Here is a 21,915-nt window from a genome sequence, read left to right as displayed (position 1 = left end):
TAGAGGGGTTTTGAGTGGCTCTTCACACCCTAGCCTGTCTTATTGCTAGGCCCAAGGACATTTCCTGAGCAGTTTTCTTGCTCCGTGGTGATATGTGTCTCATTCTCTTTTAGCTCTTTGGTCCCAGCAACCTATCTGTTCGTGGGATCCCTTTTCTAATCCTTTGAGCAGAAACAGGGACATCTGAAGAGGATGGGGGTCACAAACACGGAGAGCAGGTTTCAGCATCCTGCCCATACACACTTGCACAGGCACTTTGTGCTTCCTACTACACACAGAGGAAGATGGAGGGGAGGGAGGGAGCCTTACTGAAGAGTGTCAGGAAGAAAAGGGGATGGGAGGCAGCAATCAAAGACATAATCTCATTGGTCAGAATGAGAGTTGGGGTGGGACTCTTCAGGCCAGCACATCCATTGGAGTTCCTGTGCACTAGGGGTCTCAGAGTGCAGTGCAGTGTGTTCTGTTACTCTCCTCGATGCTTGTTGCTTGTATAGGTTTTGATTTCTCATACGCAAAGAGCAAAACATGGATATTTCAGTCTTGCTTACTTTTATTTCAGATTAAACCAAAAACAGAACAAAACAAATGAACCCATAAAGCCTTCATGAGGGTGAGGGAGAGTGTGTGAGAGAGAACAGAGACTAACTGTGTAACCTTCTCCATCTGAGTTGAAAAACCGAACACCAGGTGCCTCCTAGCTACCCCAGCAACAGTCAGGCAAGATTTCTGTACATTTTAAAAGTGTTGTACGCAAACAAACAAAAGAATGACCACATCTTCTCTCAATTATATAGCTATACTACACACACAAAAACTATGCTAGAAGAACATTATTAAGGTTGTAAAGTCAAGCACTTAAAAGTTAGAAATGCCAGAATTAAGGCTGCCCAACCTTAATTTGCCCCCCTTGTATATACGTTATGGTAGTCTTTAATTACACTATCACATACTATTTTTTCCACAGGATCCCTATTTCATTCAGTGCCCAGGATGGATCTGTTCTGGGAAGGAAGCAGGGTTGTGTAGTAAAAGAGGTTGTCAGTAAGACCCCTGCTTCATTTCTAGTGGAAGTTAGAAGGTGTGTCCTATTTGCAAGTATTGGGACAGGCAGGTCAGAAGGTGGGTAATGAAGGAGGCAGGAGACTGCAGGGAAAATAAGGAGGGTCTCATAATTAAGACAGTTGAATGCTGCCCTGGAGGCACACAAGTGGGAGTCATAAGGGTAGAAGCATGCTCTCTCAGTTGCTCTGTGGGGATTGTGCAATGCACAGTCTGGTCAGCCCTAGGAGCTATCAGAGTCTGAAGGATGCTCATTGAGAACAGAACCTTTGCAGAGTTTAACTGCTAAAACCTAAGAAAACTCTACTGAGCATGTCTGGCCTGTCATTTGTGAAAGGGCTTCTGATTTTGGGTTCTAACCAATAAAACACCCCTAATACAAAAAAAAGAAAAAGAAATAGGTGTCAATCCTATAAACTCTGGAACAACACTGGAAATGGTTACTTGAATCTAAGGGCTTGTCTATACAGAGCAACCATGGGGGTGTGATTTCTAAAGTGCACTAATGTGTTGCACATTAATTGGTCCATGTAGACCCTGCTGGTAAGCCTAAAGGTTCCCTAGTGCACTTCAATGTAGTGTTGTTTGAAACAATACTATGTTAAAGAGCACTTGGGAACATTCAAAGAGATTACTCATTACATTATACACTGCTGTAATGAGTAATGTATATAACATACATTACTCATTATAGTATAGTATATACAAAAATAAAGAGGTGGAAAACCCTTTACATAACATCTACATAAAACCCCAACATTGCTAAAAAGACATCCCCCAAAATGAAATTTATAACCCCCACCCCCAAAAAGAAGGCCAACTTCCAACTCGGACAAATTTGGGCAAAGAGCCACACTTCTGCCAAATTTCAAGTTCCTGCTCCAAAGCAGGAGGGGAGGCAGGGTGCAAAAGCACTTGAATGAGAAGGAAATGGAAGAATTTTTAATGTGGGCAAAACAACATATTTTCCCTTTCCTCATTCTTGGAAATGGCTGAACATTTTTGGCTGAAATATTCAACACAAATATATTTAGCCTCAGGCAGATGCCCAGCATGGAAACTTTCAACCTGCGCAGTTAAAGTTTGGTGAAATTATAAGCAACTGAAAACAGGGGCTTATAATGAGAAGTGTCAGGTAACTCTAATACAGTAGAACCCCATTTATCTGATCCTCCATTATCCGTATCTCCATATTAACTGAAACGGGTGGCGGGGCTGACAGCTGGAGCACCACCTCCTGGGATTGACAGCCCAAGCCCTGCTCATTCTCCTAATTATCTGAATTTTTGATTATCCAATCTGGCCCCAGTCCCAATTAGATCAGATAAATGGGGTTCCACTGTAGTAGTTGGTGCTACCAGCCCGTCTATAATTCAGTGCTGTGTATATCTATTCAATCTATATTTTCTTTATTTTTAAAGAGAATTTTTAATACTCATGAAAAGGCACTGGTGGGCTAGAGTTTTCATTGATTATCCAAAAAATAGGTACAAGCAGTGGCAGTAAAAGCTTTCTCACCTAATGGGCCTCACTTTGGCCTGAAGAGACATCCTTTGTGTGTGACAGGGTAACTCAATATACAGTCTTTGGCCTTTCTGCTGAGACCACAAAATAGGTGCTAGTAAATCTCAAATGTGGTGGTGGCTTTTGTGATGTGACCTGATGGTTTTTATGACATAATCATTTCCCGTAGACTGAACAGCCATCAGATGATAATGCCTTTCAGCTACTATTGTCCTGGGCTAAATCTGAATCAGTGACCTACAGTTCACAGCCTCTCACCCTGATTCTCTGGTACAATGAGGCAGCTTTGTGCAGCTCCACCTGTACAAACCTGTCCTAAAGTTATCAAAATGTTATGCTGGAGCTTGGGTAGCTCCCAGTCAGTGTGTCTTTGATCTCTGCATAGTAACAGACCTCACTGACGCGACATCTACATTTTGAGATAAGGGTGTGATTCCCAGCTTGCATAGACAGGCTAGCACACTAAAAAGAGTACAGTAGTTGTGGCAGCACACCTAGTGACAAGCTGTGGCACAGGCTAGCCATCCTGAGTACATAACAACAGGATCCAGGCGGGCTTGTTTTTTGGGGCCGCTTGCTGCTGCCTGTGCGCCACAGCTACACTAGTGTTTTTAGTGTGCTAGCTTGATGACAGCTAGTGCCAGTATGTCTATGTGAGCTGGAGATCACACCCCTAGCTCCAAGTGTAGACATTAGCCTGAGTGTGAAGGGGGTGCAAGCTGCCTTCTGTTTAGGCTGAATGAGGGAAAAATTAAATGCTCCTTTGTTTAGTTATAGGTGAAACAAAAGATACCACTACCCAAAGATTAGACTGAAAGCAAATGGTGGAGCTGGGGGCTAACTGGCAGAGCAGTGTGTCTCCGAAACAGCCGGAAAGCAGGCAGAGAGCAGCAGAAAACCGGGAGACAGCAAAAGAAACATGTAGGGTGGCCCTAAGAGAGAAGAGAAGGAGAGAGATTTTAGGGCGGAGTGCTGTCTGAAAAGGCAGGCTTGGAACCGTGAGCAAGGAAACTGAATCTTGTTGCCTGTTCCCACTGTGTTCAGGGAAACAGGACTTTATGTACATTTTGTAAATGAACAGGACTGCATCAAAGTAATACCCGACTCTGTGATCAATTTCTCCTCCTAACAGAAACAACCTGGAAGGCCATGAATATTGGCTAACTGCTTGGGTCAAAAGTTATAACAAAACCTAGCCAAGGCGGGGATTCCACCAGTGTAAAGGATTCCTTCAGTGGTGTAGAGACAGTGTTGGGGCTCCTGGGTCAGCAGTGTAAGGGGAGTGGCTGGCAATTCTTATGTCCTACAAGTCCCTAGGCACTGGACCAGTAGTTGGGGCTATAGGACAGTTTAGACTAGCCTTCTGCATGCTCTAAAATTCACCTAGGGATTGGGTGGATGCACTTCTGGCTAATGTCACCAGTACTACTAGTCTCCTCAGAGGGGGAAGGGTGAGGGCAGAGCTGCAGCTCTGAGATGGCTTGCTATTGGGAGGAGAGGCACATGCTTTTAAAAGGTGGCAGAGGTCCTCCTGCAGCATGCATTTTAGTAGAGGTTCTAAGGAAGATACCCAGAATTTCTCCAGGGACTCGGGCTCCATCATGGCCCATCATCACCCCTTCTGGTGCCAGCCATAGATTTGTTGCCGCAATGCAACCCACAGTGATGCTGACCCTCCAGAATATATTGCCAGCCAGAATTCTTTCTGGGATTACTAATGTAGCATGGCCCCATTATTTAACCCTTTAGGCCAGTGCCTTTAAAAGTCAAGATAAGGGATCATATATGTACACAAGACCTTTCCTGGGCTGTCATTTTTCTTTCTATTACTCAGAATGGGATGACAGTAAAAGAAACAGGTAGGCTGCTCTATTCTCCAATTTTAAGTGCTTAGGAGGTGCCTGGAAAAAGAGCCAATGTTAACACAAAATAGATCTTGAAAGAGCTCTACAGAATACGGGCATGGTTTATGCATCCTGCCCTCTATACCAGTCAATTTGTTAGATCATCCGAGTACCATGTTGCTGACTGATAGAAACTAACATGTTTTCATGTCTCTTATTTTAATCAGTCATGATCAGGTAGGTGCCAGATGCTTTGACAATGAACACAATCACAGATGTGTCCTATGTTTGAGGCAGGAAGCAAACATTTCCATTGCTTTTTTGTTAATTATGTAAAGCAGTCTGAGCAATAGTGGCAAAACATTCAAATGAAGAGCAAGAAGTTCCACAGAGATGCTGTTTATATATAGAAATGTATATTTATTTTGGGTTTCTTAGGTAAATATAACAAATGATGAGAAAAACATTGTTTCAGCAAACCTATGCAATGGAATTCTGTTCTGTTGATCCCTGTTTGCCATGATTGTTTGGCTATTTGGATTTAACCTTACTTTTCAAAAGCTGTTTCATATTGGATTTGCGCCTCACTTATACCAATTTTCAGTTTTAAGGGTCATAGTGAAAGTGATTTAATTGGTACAGTATTTCAAAGGCAGGGAATTTCAATAGGATTTAAACACATGCTTAAAGTTAAGGACATAATTGAGGAATCGGGTGCTGTGAAAGGAAGAATAATTTTATGGTTCGAGCACTCTGGACTGGAACTCTGCTCTGGCCCAACTCTACCACAGGCTTTTGGTGTGACCTTTATTTGGAATCAAATTTTTAAAAGTGGCCACTAATTATTGGTACATAATTTTTTTGGATGTCCATCTTGAGTCACCTTAGGCGTGATATTCAAAGTTGAGCACGCAAAGTTAGGGGACACTTTTGAATATTTTAACCTTAATTTCTCAGTGCCTCTATTCCCCATCAGTAAAACAGAATTAATTAAACTTCTCTATCTGACAGGTGTGTTGTGAGACATTCATTATTGTACATGAAGGGCTCAAATGATGCAGTCATGAGTACCACTGAAGATCCTATAAATTTATTTAAATACATAGTTCACTGGATTTAAAGATCCTTAATCTTTGGCCATTAGTCTTCTGTGATAATTTTTTAAATATTACCATTTGCTAATGATGCCCTATGCTGAGTTATTTATCTTTGGGTAATTCTGGAATCAAATATCAGTGGAGTAGCTCTGTTAGTCTCTATCCACAAAAACAACAAGGAGTCCGGTGGCACCTTAAAGACTAACAGATTTATTTGGGCATAAACTTTCGTGGGTAAAAAAACCCACTTCTTCAGATACATGGAGTGAAAATTACAGATGCAGGCATAAATATACTGACACATGAAGAGAAGGGAGTTACCTTACAAGTAGAGAACCAGTGAAGGCCAATTCAGTCAGGGTGGATGTGGTCCACTCCCAAATTGATGAGGAGGTGTCAATAACAAGAGAGGGAAAATTGCTTTTGTATTTTTATTGTCTGGGGTTTATTTAAACATACATAGAAAAAGATGAAATGCTGAATATTAAAATTGTATATAACTTTTATTCTTTTAGACTCAAAACGATTAATGTATTCAAAAACAATCAGTGTATTACATAAAAATCTTTGTTAAAACTACACATCTGACAAAATATGTATAAAACTTACATAGGTGAGTAACCTTCAATAGGACTACTCACATGAATAAAGTTACTCATGTGCATACTTGCAGAATCAGGTCCTGTTTTGGGAATGTATACACAAGTGCATGCATGGCCAAATCCTATATTTCTTAAACAGGCAAAATTCCTATTGAAGTCAGTGGGAGTTCGGCCTGAGTAAGAAGACAGCATGATCCTTTGCCCCTGGGTGAAAAAAATGAGAGAATATCCAGCCCTATCCACTACTCCCTCATGCATCTGTGAGTTGTAGGGTGACTATATATCCTAAAGTAAAAACAGGACAGCCCAGGCTCACCCAAGCTGCCCCCCCTACAGGGCTCGCCAGAACCATCCTCCGCTACCCAGGACAGGAGGTGAGGCTGCCTCCCCTCCTTCTCCCGCCCCTCGAGTTCCATACCGCCCACGGCTGGAGCTGACAGAAATTCCTGAAACTTTTCAGTAGCACATACCCGAGGCTTTATGTTGGTGGGAAATGCTGCCGTGTATCGCAAACGCAATCTTCTGTCTTGCAAATGCTGCTTGAATAAAGAATTGGACTTTGAATGTCTATAAATGACAAAATACCAAACAGTATTTCGTCATGTATACATCTTCAACTCTGTTATTTAAATTAAGAGCTACGTGGGAATTGGATTTCTTTTGCATTGCAGAGAATACATCATTTGTTATCCGAGACAGTTTTCAATCCACAAGAGGGAGCCAGAACCTCCAATGGCCTGAGCTGTGCAACATATTATATAACAGGATGTAAACAGTAAGCACCAGGTAGATCAGAGTGACAAAAGATAAGGAAGAATCATAGAATCATAGAATCATAGATTATAGGACTGGAAGGGACCTCGAGAGGTCATCGAGTCCAGTCCCCTGCCCGCATGGCAGGACCAAATACTGTCTAGACCATCCCTGATAGACATTTATCTAACCTGCTCTTAAATATCTCCAGAGATGGAGATTCCACAACCTCCCTAGGCAATTTATTCCAGTGTTTAACCACCCTGACAGTTAGGAACTTTTTCCTAATGTCCAACCTAGACCTCCCTTGCTGCAGTTTAAACCCATTGTTTCTGGTTCTATCCTTAGAGGCTAAGGTGAACAAGTTCTCTCCCTCCTCCTCATGACACCCTTTTAGATACCTGTAAACTGCTATCATGTCCCCTCTCAGTCTTCTCTTCTCCAAACTAAACAAACCCAGTTCTTTCAGCCTTCCTTCATAGGTCATGTTCTCAAGACCTTTAATCATTCTTGTTGCTCTTCTTTGGACCCTTTCCAATTTCTCCACATCTTTTTTAAAATGCGGCGCCCAGAACTGGACACAATACTCCAGCTGAGGCCTAACCAGAGCAGAGTAGAGCGGAAGAATGACTTCTCGTGTCTTGCTCACAACACACCTGTTAATGCATCCCAGAATCATGTTTGCTTTTTTTGCAACAGCATCACACTGTTGACTCATATTTAGCTTGTGGTCCACTATAACCCCTAGATCCCTTTCTGCCGTACTCCTTCCTAGACAGTCTTTTCCCATTCTGTATGTGTGAAATTGATTTTTCCTTCCTAAGTGGAGCACTTTGCATTTGTCTTTGTTAAACTTCATCCTGTTTAACTCAGACCATTTCTCCAATTTGTCCAGATCATTTTGAATTATGACCCTGTCCTCCAAAGTAGTTGCAATCCCTCCCAGTTTGGTATCATCCGCAAACTTAATAAGCGTACTTTCTATGCCAATATCTAAGTCGTTGATGAAGATATTGAACAGAGCCGGTCCCAAAACAGACCCCTGCGGAACCCCACTCGTTACGCCTTTCCAGCAGGATTGGGAACCATTAATAACAACTCTCTGAGTACGGTTATCCAGCCAGTTATGCACCCACCTTATAGTAGCCCCATCTAATTTGTATTTGCCTAGTTTATCGATAAGAATATCATGCGAGACCGTATCAAATGCCTTACTAAAGTCTAGGTATACCACATCCACCGCTTCACCCTTATCCACAAGGCTCGTTATTCTATCAAAGAAAGCTATCAGATTGGTTTGACATGATTTGTTCTTCACAAATCCATGCTGGCTGTTCCCTATCACCTTACCACCTTCCAAGTGTTTGCAGATGATTTCCTTAATTACTTGCTCCATTATCTTCCCTGGCACAGAAGTTAAACTAACTGGTCTGTAGTTACCTGGGTTGTTTTTATTTCCCTTTTTATAGATGGGCACTATATTTGCCCTTTTCCAGTCTTCTGGAATCTCTCCCGTCTCCCATGACTTTCCAAAGATAATAGCTAGAGGCTCAGATACCTCCTCTATTAGCTCCTTGAGTATTCTAGGATGCATTTCATCAGGCCCGGGTGACTTGCAGGCATCTAACTTTTCTAAGTGATTTTTAACTTGTTCTTTTTTTATTTTATCCGCTAAACCTACCCCCTTCCCATTAGCAGTCAGTGCTGCAGCCCTGTTTGTAATATCTCAGCTATATGAAATAAAGATCTGTTATTAAAAAGTTTCAGGGATTTCTGTGCATTATTGACAGAACCAGAACATGGTGTCAAAAGTAAATGTGCCACTGCAAGGACAAAGCAATTAGCAGATCTGATTGTTAGACTTACATAAGCAGACAGATAAACACAAAACTCAGTCATAGCAACAAGCCTGCTTCTGTTCCGGAACCCATGGACATGAAAGGGAATATGTTCAACAACTGGCAGTTCTTCAGAGCACAATTGGAAAATTGTGAAATTGCCACAGGACTGAATGAAAAAGATAAAAGAATAAGGACTGTAACAGAAAGAATACCACATGCTCCGGCAGCACCTGGACATGCCACCAACAGTCTGCAAAATTTTGGGTGCACTCCAAAAACATTCTGAACCTACAAGAAATGTTAATATGTGAACACTATCTCTTCCAATGTAAGCAAGCATCTACAGAAACCACTGACCAGTACCATATATTGTCAAGCTGCACAAAATGGGGCAGATTCATGTGAGTATGGCATTTTGAAAGAGGATTGATACAAGATTATTTAGTCATAGGAACCAGAGACAAAGGAGTTCAGATAAGAATGCTCAGAAACCCCGAGTTAACACTGGCAGGAGCCATAGAAATGTACCAAGCGAGTGAACAAGCTCTCACTCAAATGAAGATGATAAACACACAGGAGACTGAGAGTATACATTATATATACAAAAACAAATACAGGACTCCACAGGAAATAAATAATAACACCATGTAAGTACTGGAAAAAGGCAAGCACACCTCACAATGAAAGCTGTGGATACTGTGGTACAAGACCCACTGCAGGCAAATGTCCAGCTTATGGACTCTATGCAGAAACTGGAAAGTAACATTGAAGTGGTGGCACAAGGAAGAAATAGAATGCCAAATAGATAGTGGAACATCTGTAAATATAATGGGATACAAGGACTTCCTCAATATAATGCAAGATGGAGCAGCAAAACTGCAGCCAAACAATGCTAAATTAAAACTGTATGATGGTACCATCCTCTAGAGCAATGTGTGTTACAGGCAAAACACCAAGGGAAGGTATACTAGCTAGAATTTGAGGTTGTGAACTCCAGACAGAAACCACTTCTATCAGCCAGTATAAGCGAACACATGAACCTCTCGCCTACAATTCATACAATCAACTCACAAGCAAAAGAAACCAATGCACACGGACAAACACAACCAGGTGGCATCTCCATGACTTGATTGCTGAGGGACAACAATGATGTTTTTGAAGGAGTGGGGTGCCTCTCAGGCACACTACACTTCCACTGGGTAGGTGGCTGCGTCTCTGCCACATCTACCATGCAGAATCCCCATAGCATTAAAAGAAAAAAATACTGAAAGCAATAAAACAAATGGAAAAGGATGTCATTATTGCCAAAGTGACTGAACCTGCAAAATGGATAAACATGGTGGCCATAGAAAAACCGGGAAAACTTTGTATATGCATAGACTCAAGCAATTTAAACAAGGTGCTGTTGAGGGCTCATTACCAGATACCCACAAAAGAAGAAATTATACCTGACCTTGTTAAATCAAAGATATTTTCAGTGATGGATGCAAAATGTGGATACTGGCAAGTCCTATTAAATGAAGAAAGTAATTATCTCACCAACTTCTGGACACCAGCAAAACGATATAGATGTCTGATAATGCCATTTGGAATCAAATCAGCTGCAAAAGAATATCAATGCCACCAGCAAGATGTATTAGCAGGTCTCAAGGGGATTAGCATTATAGTTGAGGACATTTTAGTGTACAGGTGTGGAGACACAATGGAAAAGGTGCAATATCAGATCATGATCATAATCTCATTAATCTCCTAGAAAGAGTCAGGGAGGTCAACCTAAAACTCAACAAAGAGAAAATGACTCACAGAAGTACCACACATGGGATGCCTGCTGACCTCACAAGGTCTGTGACCAGATCCAGAAAAGGTGAGAGCAATATAGCAAATTCCCAAACCTTCAAACACCAATGCCTGCCACGGCTATTAGGATTTGTAAATTACCTAACCAATATCGTTCCTTGTTTCTCAGAGGTATGTGAGCCTCTTAGACACTTAGTAGATACACGTGCAGTGTGGATTTGGCTACCCGAGCATGACGCAGCTCTCAAGCACATTAAAGACTTGGTCACCACAACCTTGTGCTAAAATATTATGATGTGAAAGAAGCAGTTACCATATAGCGTGATGCCAGTGAAACTGGACTTGGAGCAGTCCTCCTGCAACAAACACAAGAAGTAGTCTTTGCATCGAGGTCCTTATCTCTGACAGAATGACAACATGCTCAAATTGAAAGAAAAGGTCTAGCAATAGTACTTGCCTGTGAAAAAATTGATCAGTACATACAAGGTGAAAAATCCATACATACTGAAAGTGATCATAAGCCACTTGAAGTCATTTTCAAGAAATCACTGCTATCAGCTCTAAAACACCTCCAATATACACTATTAAATGACAATGTCACCACCTAGATGTATGCTATTAAAAAGGAACCACAATGTATATAGCAGATTTCCTCCCCAAAGAAGCTCTGCCTCAAGAAGCAGATACAAATGAACAAGAAATCCTTAACCTAATTAGGAGAAAGACAAACACAAAAGAAACGCAAAAAGAAATAGAAAGTATTAATCAAGCCAGCTACATTCCTATTTCCCAGCAAGGACTACAGAAAGTCCCTGAGCATATACTACAGGATAAAGAGCTACAATTTCTGACATCTGTTACTTTAACAGGATGGCCGGACACACAGGAAGAGGTCACTTGTGAATATTGGAACTCTTGTGATGAATTCAGTGTGAGGACAACATTATATTTAAAGGCAGCCAAATACCTAAACCCTTAAGAAGAGAGATCATATCTCAAATACACCACAGGCCTTCTGGTATAGAAGTGGGTCTATGGAAAGCTAGGGATGTAGTATTGTGATGGGATCCCCCGGGTACAACTTGGAAGTGGGGTACCATTGTGCCCCCTTAACTCTCCAGCCTGGGCTGTCTCTCACAATGCTTTGGTAATGACAAGCAGCAAACCCCTTCAGGTGCTGTTATCCCTTAGTAGGATAGCATGTGGAGCCCACTCCCAACTAAATTGCATGAATGCTCCGTGAGCCACTCACAAATCACAAAGAGAAAGGCACCAGCAAATCTCCCAAGCCCCCAGCCCTGCACCCCAGAACTGTACCATCTTGCCCTGGTCAGAAACCTGACCAGTGTAAGTTCATTATCCAGTCCACCCCTCCCTCAATGTGGAGAGGACACACACTAGCCTTTGTAACCTGAAATGAGATTTTCCAAGTACTTCAACCAAAACACACTGTTTTAGGTAAAATATAAAACAGATTTATTAACTACAGAAAGATAGCTTTTAAGTGATTATAAGTGGTAGGTACAAAAGGTCAGAGATAGTTACCAAAAAAAATAAAAGGTAAGCATGCAGTCTAACTCTTAAACGTTAACAGACTAGACGGTATTTGGATCAAGCAGTTTCTTTCACCCCACTGGATGTTGCAGGTAGGTTACAGTTCTTAATCACAGGCTTTCCCTTTAAGCCTGGGACCAGTCCCTTCAGTTCAAGCCTTTGTCTTCCAAGGGTTCTTATTGCCTTCACCGTAGGTGGAGGAAGAGAAAAGTAAAAGCACAATGCCACCGTCCCTTACTTTATACCCTGAGTCTATATATGCCTGGAAAATACTAGCGAGGACATGTCCTGGTGGGCTTTGTTGAGTCACAGAGTTGAGCAATACCATATTGTGGGATGCTTGCACAGTTCTCTTACAGCTTTGTAAATCCCTTGTTTACAACTTACCTGCTGATTAATGGTCATTTTACACCATCCTCGGAGTGGATCATCTTCTTTGTTGTCACTGGAGAATTGGGAGTGCACATCTCTCAAACTTACAACATATTTCAATGGTAACCAAAGAGCAAAATTTCATAACTTCATATGCACTAATGATATACATATTTTGACAGAACAATGGGTTTCAGAAGATAATGACCTTTCATATGATATCTTACATGGCATGCTTTTTATGAAATATCACAACCATATATGAATTATGAATATGGAGGTTCCAGAGTGCTGCTTTGAGGTACAGAGTGCCACAAGTATACTGGCTAATAATGAAATTAAAGACCTGATAAGGAACTGCAATGCAAGCAAGTCAGCAAAAGGAAACTTTGAAGCTATATAGCATTCCCAACAGATCCTGGAGCACGGACTGATTACTAATCTTGATTTTGGGGAATTAGATGAATTATCAAACTCTACTGCAGCAATGATAATAGACAAAGCAATGGAAAACTTCAGTAGGCATGGCATACTGGATTGTATCATCTCAGATAATGGACCAGAGTTCACCAGGAAGGAATTTGCACATTTTGCTAAAGATTGGGCATTTAACCATGTTACAACCTCCCCTATAACAGTCAGTCCAGTGGCAAAGCTGAATCAATGATAAAAATTGCAAAAATTCTCTTAAAAAACCCCCTCAAAGAATAAGGAAAACAAGTGACAAGCTATCCTAGAATGGAGAAATACCTCCACTGAAGGCATGACCAACAGCTCTGTGCAATCTCTAATGTCCACACGCACACGCACATGCACATTGGTACCTATAGTCAATGTGCTATTACATCCTGAAGTAATGGAAGGAGTCACAAATCAATTAGAGAAGAAGGCCAGAGACTTTCCAGAGCTACAATCTGGAGAACCAGTTACAGTGCGATTATTTCTTTAAGCCAGATCCTGCAGATGGAAATGGGCAACATGTATGGAATAGATAAACCTCCACTCCCATACTGTTGTGGTTGATGGACATACATACCATTAAAACAACCAGGAGTCTGGTGGTACCTTAAAGACTAACACATTTATTTGGGCATAAGCTTTCATAGGTAAAAAACTCACTTCTACACATGCATGGAGTGAAAATTACAGACGCAGGCATTATTATAATGACACATGAAGAGAAGCCTTACAAGTGGAGAACCAGTGTTGACAGGGCGAATTCAATCAGTTTGGATGTGGTCCACTCCCAATAATTGATGAGGAGGTGTCAATACCAAGAGAGGACTCCTGCATAATGCCTACATCTGTAATTTTCACTCCATGCATCTGAAGAAGTGGGTTTTTTACCCACGAAAGCTTATGCCCAAATAAATCTGTTAGTCTTTAAGGTGCCACCGGACTCCTCGTTGTTTTTGTGGATACAGACTAACACGGCTACCCCTCTGATACTTGATACATATCATTGGACCAGTGAATTAATCCATTCAATACAATATCCTACAGTCAAGGGAAACCTGATATGGGGTGACAAGAAAGGCAATATCCTCCAAACAGTGATAATTGGAATACACTGAATTCACTATCTAACACACACATGGACAGCAGTGGAACCACTAGAATATGCCACCTAACAATGTGAAAAGACAAGCAAAATCAACACCAATAGCAAGTCAAAAACATCAGCCTTTCCTGGCACATGAAGAGACATCAAATCCCATACTTTGTATTGAGTGAATGGTAAATGTTTGACCTTCCCAAACTACATCAACTGTTGTTGCATAAATTCAGTCAGGTCTGTTCTGGTATTTGTTGTGTTATGAAGTTTTCTTATAGAACCACAGTGCGTTGCTGAGGTATGCTGTCCTAAACAAACATGTTCAAGCGGATGTTATGTGAGACAGCTTTCCACCCCCAAGAACGAGCTGCAACTAGAACTTCCAAGGGCCTGAGCTGTGCAACATCTTGTATAACAGGATGTAGAAGAAGGACAAGGTGGGTGACATGAGGTACTGTATATTATTGGACTCACTTCTATCAGTAAAAGAGACAAGCTTTTGAGCTACACTGAGCTCATGTGTAAACTCAAGAGCTTATCTTTTCACCTACAGAAGTTGGTCCAATAAACAATATTTCCTCACCCAGATTGGCTCTAAGTTGTATAATTGTCAGGACCAGGGAGCTCATAGTGTCAGAAGCTAAGGCAGCAGTGAGGTCTGTGCTGCAGCCCTGTTTGTATGTATGAAATAAATGTGTTACTGAAAAACTTCAGGGATTTCTGTGCCTTGTGGACAGAACCAGAACCACTTTGAAATCACAGAACAGCTCTGGGTAGTGACTTCACTCTCATTTATTGCGGAGAAAGATCTAAGTTAAAATCACATTGAAGAATTATCTTTGAAAAACAGCAGCTGTGTCCAAGGCCCCCAGGCTTGTCTATACTTAAAATGCTACAGCACCAGAGCTGTAGCGCTGCTAGACACTACCTCCAGAGCTACCCTGGGGATAATCCACCTTCTCCAGAGCGGGGCGCCAGGTCAATGGGAGAATTCTTCTGTCAACCAAGTGCTGTCTACACGGGGACTTAGGTCAGTTTAAGAACCCTGCTCTGGGGTGGTTTTTTTTCCCACCTGACAGGTGCATCCTAACTGTACCTAATTTCCTAATGTAGACCAAAGCACAGGCTTTAAGCTCTGGTGGGCGGCACAGATCAGCAGGGAGGTGATGAGGTCGCGGGGCACCTAGAATAACGGGACGCTCGTTCATCCCTGCGAGCCCCTTAGCTTCCCGCTATGCCCTGCAGCCGCACTGCGCGCGCCAGCCACCGCTAGCCCGCACCGCGGCCACGCGGGGCTGCACGATGCTGAGGCGCTGCTCTCCCCTGCAGACTACAGAGCCCAGCATGCAGCGCGCCTTCCCCACCCACCTTCCCTTGCGTGCCGTCGCTGAGACTCACCCCAGCAAGTTAGTGCGGGGAGTGTGGGAATGCGCGCGCGGGGCAAATGGGAGCAATGCATTTCGGGAGTGGTAGTTCCTGAGGTGCTGGGAAGGTCAATATGGAGCTTTGCCTGCCGGGAAGCGTAGTTCTTGTGTGCCGCGTTGCATGCCGGGATTCAGGCGGGTTCGTGTGTGTGTGTGTAGACCACCTATGGAGTTCCGGGAGGTGAGCACGCGCTCGCTGTTGATTGTGAGGTCAGCACGTGGTGCCGGAAGTGTGGGCCGGAGGGGCGTGGTTGTCACTTTCCTTCCCCGGAGCGGGAAGAGTCAATGTGCGTGAGTCTCTCCCTCGCTGGCTCCGGGAAGCGAGTTCCGCGTTACTGTCCCTTTAAGTCTGGACGGGCGCGTACGTAGAGTGCCCTGCGCGTGCGTATCGGGGCCGTGACCTCGCGCCCAGTCGGCGCCGCTCGTGACTGTTTGGATTTTTTTTTAAGGGGGGATGGGGGAAGAATAACAGCTCAGCGTTCGAGCCCATTATTGAGTCAGTGGCGGGAGCGTTGCCATAGCGACCTTCTCCTTGGCGGCCTGGGGCCGGGACAAGCCGCCGCCGGAGCCATGGAGGAGACGGAAGGAGCAGGGGCCGCCGAGGGCCCCGGGGCGGCGGTGACCGAGATCCGGGTGCCGGGCCCGCGAGCGCTGCGGTTGTTGGAGTGGAAGGTGTCAGCGGGAGCGGCGGTGAAGATCGGGTCGCTGCTGGCGCTGTGCGCGCCCCTCCCGCCACCCGGCCGCGCCGCCACCCCCCCGGCCCAGGGCCCCGGCGCCCGGGCCCCGCGAGCGGCCGCCGAGCGCCGAGTGAAGGCGGAGCGGCCCGGTGTGGTGCGCGAGCTCTGCGCGCGGCCCGGACAGGTCATCGCGCCCGGGTAAGGGGGCGACGGGAAGCGCGGTCGCCCTGGCTGCGTCACGGGCCGAGGGAGGCGGGCGGGATGTGGGGATGCCGCCGCCTTGGGCTCGCGGAGACGGTGCCGGCCTCAGCATCGCTCCGGCCCGACTGAGTCTGCCCTGAACGTCCCCCGCCGGGCCGCAGCCCCGGGGCTCGGGCAGCGCTTCAGCGAGAGGGGGCCTTGAATGTGGCGGGTTGGGTTGGGTGAGTCGCAGGGTCCCTCGAAACCATGCGTGTCTCCGCCTCCCCCCGTCTCCGGTTTGTTTTAACTTCGTGGCTGCCGCTGGCTGAGCGTCCTCGCGGCGGTACGGCCCCACAGCTCTCCCAAGCGACTAGCTGAGGCGCATATCCGCTGTCGCAGGGGTGGGAGTTACTCAGCTGAAGTTATGGTTTCGGACCAGTTCAGCTTCAGAGAACTTAGTTTTCCGTTTCCTCTGCTGAGTGTCCGCTGTGTGCTTTGAGCTCCTCTTCCTGTCGATAAAACAACACAACCATCACCAGTTACACTGAGCTGCTTCCATCTGCTACTGGTCATATTCCCTCGCTTACTGGACTGGGGCTATTAGTCTCCTCCCAGCCCCGAATTATAAAACGTCCCCACCTAACTGATATGAGCGATTCATCTGTAGTTCACATCAGTGTAAAAGTTGAAGTAACTTTCAAACACCCAGAAAATTTAAATTTAAATTGACAGCATAAATTTTACTTGACAAAGTTATATATCCAGGAAGACAGAGCTCAGCGTGTCTGCTGCTATACCACTGAAATGTGAACACTTACCACAATAGAAGGGATTTTTTGGTCACTGTAGTAAATGCACCTCTTGGACAGATGGGAGCTTGGTTTAGGGAAGAATTCTTCCCAGCAGCAAACTTTCACAGGCCTGAGTGATGTAGCTAGGTCATCCTAAATTTTAGGAGTGCACTATGCTAGTCCTTGATTCTGCTAACATCTATGTTAAGGAGAAGGCAAGGTGAGCTACAGAAATAGCTTTCATAACATTGATGTTTTCCTCTCTCTTTGCCTCAAATTCCTTATCTGTAATATGGGACAATAATATTGCTATGCTTCACAGGGTTATTGTGTGGATAAACTATTTCATATTTGTGACCTGCTCAGATCCTATGAGTGTGACAGAAAAAGCCTATAAAGAATTATACTGATGATGTATGTCTTGCAGAGAAAGGGATAACATGGTCCAAGGGCTGGAGGTTGAAGACCGATAAATACACCTTCTGCATATGCTGTAGAACGCCATTGAAATAAATAGTGTACATGGATTATCATTTAGTGTTAATACAGTAGTGCTTTTAACACAGATCTGTGCAAATAGGTGTTTTTAATGTATTTTTGAAGCAATAGTTTCCTGTTTTGTATGTTGCAGGAGCGAAGATCAAATAGTGAAGGAATTTTTCTGTTTAAGGTTCAAGTTTAATCTGGAGATAAATTTTGCAGTAATAGAAGAACTCTAGTTTACTGCAACATAGTTGCCATAAACACTAAAATATTTGTATACCAACCCTATGTATTAAAACATTTTTTAGTGACCAACTCTCAACATTGAAAGAGATTAAATGACAAATATTTCCCATTGTTTAACAGTGTTCATATAGAAGTCAAATCAATAGAAGATTAACTTGTTAAAAATGTTAGTTTCTTTGCATTCCCAGCTGTGAATAGCATGTTTCAGCTCTCTGGGTTAAATTGGACTAATGGCTTGCTACCCTATACTTCAAACAGGTCTTTCTCAACAGGAAACCATTGAAACCTTCTACTTCCTTTGTTTTACGATGGCAAGTTATTTTCTTTTATTGCAGTTCTTTTGATATTTAGGTGGATGCAACCAGGCCTAAACTTCCTTTATTGAAAATCAGTGGCATATACAGAACATCTGTGTAACTTTACTTTGGGTCTTTTCTAAGATCCAAGAAATTAGTATCAAAGCATATATAAACAAAATTATTTTTATCAGTCAGTAATAGAAATAATATATATAAAAGACCATTGAGTTCTTCTTCCCATTCGGAGCAGTTTCTCTTAGTCATTTTTATTTTTGTGATAAAACTGAGGGGGGGGGGGCATAGAACTACAGGTTTCTACAAGTGCTGCCTTAGTATTAGGCAAAGTATATTTTAAAAACATTGTATGTTTTGTCAATACTAATCTGGAACAAGGGTATGCCAGAGGCTCTGCTAAAGTTATCCAAGGGCTTTGTGGTGGGAAGGATACAGAGCATATGAGGACTAAAACTATGAAACAATAAATTGATATTTAGATGGTGTGGGAGAGAGACAGTTATGTACCTTAACCAAAAACAAGGACATCTTTATCATGCTGCGTCAGTGCAAGGCTTATATTTGTCTTTCTCATTTCTAAGTCATAGTTAAATTAACGTACATAGGCTTATGTGACTTGAGACAACATAATTTTCAGACCGCTTGCACATACGAAAAACTAGTGGAGTGTGGATTTATGTTAGACTTAGGGTAGGTCCACACTACCCGCCCGATTCGGTGGGTAGAGATCGATCTTCTGGGATCGATTTATCACTTCTCATCTGGACGCGATAAATCGATCCCAGAAACGCTCCCCGTCGACTGCAGAACTCCTGCTCTCCGAGAGGAGGAAGCGCTGTCAACGGGGGAGCTTGCCTGCGCCGCATGGACCTGCAGTAAGTAAGTTCGATCTAGGAAACATCGACTTCAGCTACGCTATATTATAGACTTATAGAAAGAGACCTTCTAAAAACATTAAAATGTATTACTGGCACGCAAAACCTTACGTTCGAGTGAATAAATGAAGACTCGGCACACCACTTCTGAAAGGTTGCCGACCCCTGGTATACACCGATCTCTTGGGATGTTGGAAGGGATTTGCTAGCCTTTTAGCTGGGCCAGATGTTGCTTTCAGCTTCATTTGTTAAAAACCCGAGATGTATAGAAACTTTTCTGTACATTGTTTCTGAAAATACTGGTGAAAACAGTTTATAAAATTTGTATTTAAAACCGCTGTATGGAAATGTTGTTTACACCCCAAACACTTTATCCATTGAGCTAGTTCATGACAACTTAACAGAAGTCTTTTACCATCCAGGTTGAGAGAACTACAAAGAGTAAACAGTATAAACCGTTTTTAGATATATTTTTTTTTAGAATTATTTCCATTTTAATATTTTACATTTCCCTTTAGGCATGGTTAATAACAAAACAAGTAAGGACATCTTTAATGTGAGTGTCCCTTTAAGGAAAGTACATTAGGGGTCTTGAGAGGTTGGCAATTTCCCTGTTTAACACTGAGCTATGATTAAAACGTCACATGGAGGCGAGGGTGCACCTGTAAATAAAAAGCATCTACCAGAGAGATCAAGGAACTTAGGCCTGTAAGTGGCAGGGGTGGCAGTGGCAGTTGTTAACATCAAAGAATTCTCACCAACTTCCATGGCATGAAGAAAATGCCAAAAATTTGCTGGCCTGTGCTCTCTGTATTTTTAGGGTGTATATTTGCTGCTTCTTTTTTTTTAAGTGGCAATGTACTTTTTAATACCAGCTGTGTCCACTGAGGTTAGTGTTAAAGGGTATGTCAGGGCATTGTACTGGAATAGTGTTTTATGTCAAGTTACATAAACAAAGCAAACTTTATGATGTGAAGCTGTTATTCCATCTCTGGGTCCTGATACCTACACAGATCACTTGAGTTCACTTTCATTATTCATGTTGGCAAACCCCCTTAATGGAATTACTACTTCATAATTCCAAGATGTTTGCCTGCTTTATCTTAATATCTGGCTGTATTTATTATGTGATGCACTATAAAATGTATCTTAGTCGTAGCATTCTCTGTTGCTGAAATGTTTTTATGATTCCAGTGGAAAAGACGTTTAAGAGGCGACTGATTTTTGATCAAAGGGAAAAAAATGTCTGTTGCTAAAAATCTTACAATGTAAGGTGTTGATGTTTGGATTTTTATTTCATGTATAATTTGACTTTAAGAAAACTGAAAGGAGAGCAGGAATTGGGGGAGGGGAAGACCTGACTCCAGTTAGCCTCAGGACTTAGTCTGCTAGCTACAAGGGAAAAAAATATCTTTGCCCTCACTCCCTCAGAGATACACATCCTACATTTTAAAGGAATAACATGTCTGTGTACTATTGTGTACTATAGCTTATTTTAACATGATCAGATTTTAATAACATTTTAATAAATGTATCTTATAGGTAGCTACAGCTAGTCACATAGAAATATTTTCCTACTATATTATTTAGTACATTTCACTTGCATGTGTCAAATATTTGACCAGCTATAGCGCTGATTGAATACTGCAAAAAGTATACGAATTAATATATCAGTGAAGAAGTTGGTCAAATAACATTTGACCACCACGACGTACTACATCTCTCCTACTTCCTTTCCTCCTTTGGCTTTTCTCTACTTTTTTCTTCTAATAATAGATCACAATGTATATCTTCCTGAGTTTTTTTCTAATGTCTCCTATCTTTCTTCTCTCCTCCCTTGTTGTGCACTCTCCATTTTTCTACAGGGTTTCCTCTGTATTTTCTTTCCTTCTCTCCCCCAATTTATATATATGCATTTCACATATCTTTCAGTGTATCTCATCAATTTAGTCTTCTCCACCATTGCATAAGGCTTGGACACTTTTGTCAGGCATTTGTTAGAGGTCTAAACCTAGCAGCCATAAATAGATATGAAAGGTGGTGAAGACCGTCTAAGGGGTAATGCCTAGAATGAGAAACTAACCCCCAATTGTGACTGGAATTGGAGCAGTTGCTGGGATTCTTTGCAGGATACTGTAAGTGGAGTGTCTTCATATTCTACCCCTTTCCCCCATCCTTTTGTTGTTGTTTTGTTTTACCCTCCATAGTGAATAGATCCATTCTGTGCCGCTGCTGCTGCTTATAACTTTGCTAAGTAGTCCCAGAGTGAAATTGGCAGCAGCTTAACTGGCAAGAATCAAGTCAATGAGATTCTGGATAGTACCAGTGAAGTGAAACCTAGTCAGTTTTCACTCTGGTGCAGCTTGGCAAAGCAATGTGCAGGGGCATTGGAGAGTTGTCTGTCTGCAGATGTAGGAGAACAGCACTGCTTACTTGAATATTTTGAAAGTTATTTTTGCAACCATAAAGGCTATAAATGCAAACTTAAATTCTGCAGAAACTGCTGGGACCTATCCATGAAAGCTTCTTACTTGCCCTGGATGAGTGGATTGTCTTGAGGGCCAGTGTGACTTTTTCTGTTTGGTGGTGTTTAGGAATATACACTTCGATGTAAAAAGCTGACCATGGTTCATGACATATTGCACAAGTTTGTAGAGAGTGTCCTTAAATTTTTAATGTTTCCATCTCTTCTTTGATTTCCCGATGGGGAAACTGATGTTCCTTCCCTTTTAGGGGTTGTTATTGTCTGCAGTGTTGTTTTTGTTTTCATGATAGTCTACTGAGACTGACTTGGCATAAAAGTAAAGCTGGCAGTGAATCCGTTCACAAAGCTTAAAAATCACATATAGCTGGAGCATTACACATCAATTGGGAAGGCTGGAAATTGTCAACAAAAACAAAAGTTAAATAGACTGAAATTAGAAATA

General features: G+C 42.6%; 1 protein-coding gene across 8 annotated transcripts in view; it reads left to right on the top strand.

Moving 5' to 3' along the window:
* Positions 1–15,548: 15,548 nt before the first annotated feature.
* CTDP1 (CTD phosphatase subunit 1) overlaps positions 15,549–21,915 on the top strand; it is a 190,083-nt gene continuing 183,716 nt past the window's right edge. For 3 of the 8 annotated variants that reach the window (XR_010598794.1, XM_042860456.2, XM_042860455.2), the window contains exon 1: positions 15,845–16,297. Coding sequence is in view for 3 of the 8 variants with exons in the window: in XM_042860456.2 (XP_042716390.2) it covers positions 15,993–16,297 (305 nt within the window). In the remaining 5 variants the exon portion in view is untranslated. The other 5 variants (XM_065585114.1, XM_065585113.1, XM_008164442.4 and 2 more) reach the window with 5 other exon arrangements.

Source organism: Chrysemys picta, chromosome 2 (genome assembly GCF_011386835.1).
Source record: "Chrysemys picta bellii isolate R12L10 chromosome 2, ASM1138683v2, whole genome shotgun sequence".
In the NCBI taxonomy this organism is placed as follows: domain Eukaryota; kingdom Metazoa; phylum Chordata; order Testudines; family Emydidae; genus Chrysemys; species Chrysemys picta.
The sequence above is the reverse complement of the archived record's forward strand: the minus strand, read 5'-3'. Positions and strand labels throughout refer to the sequence as shown.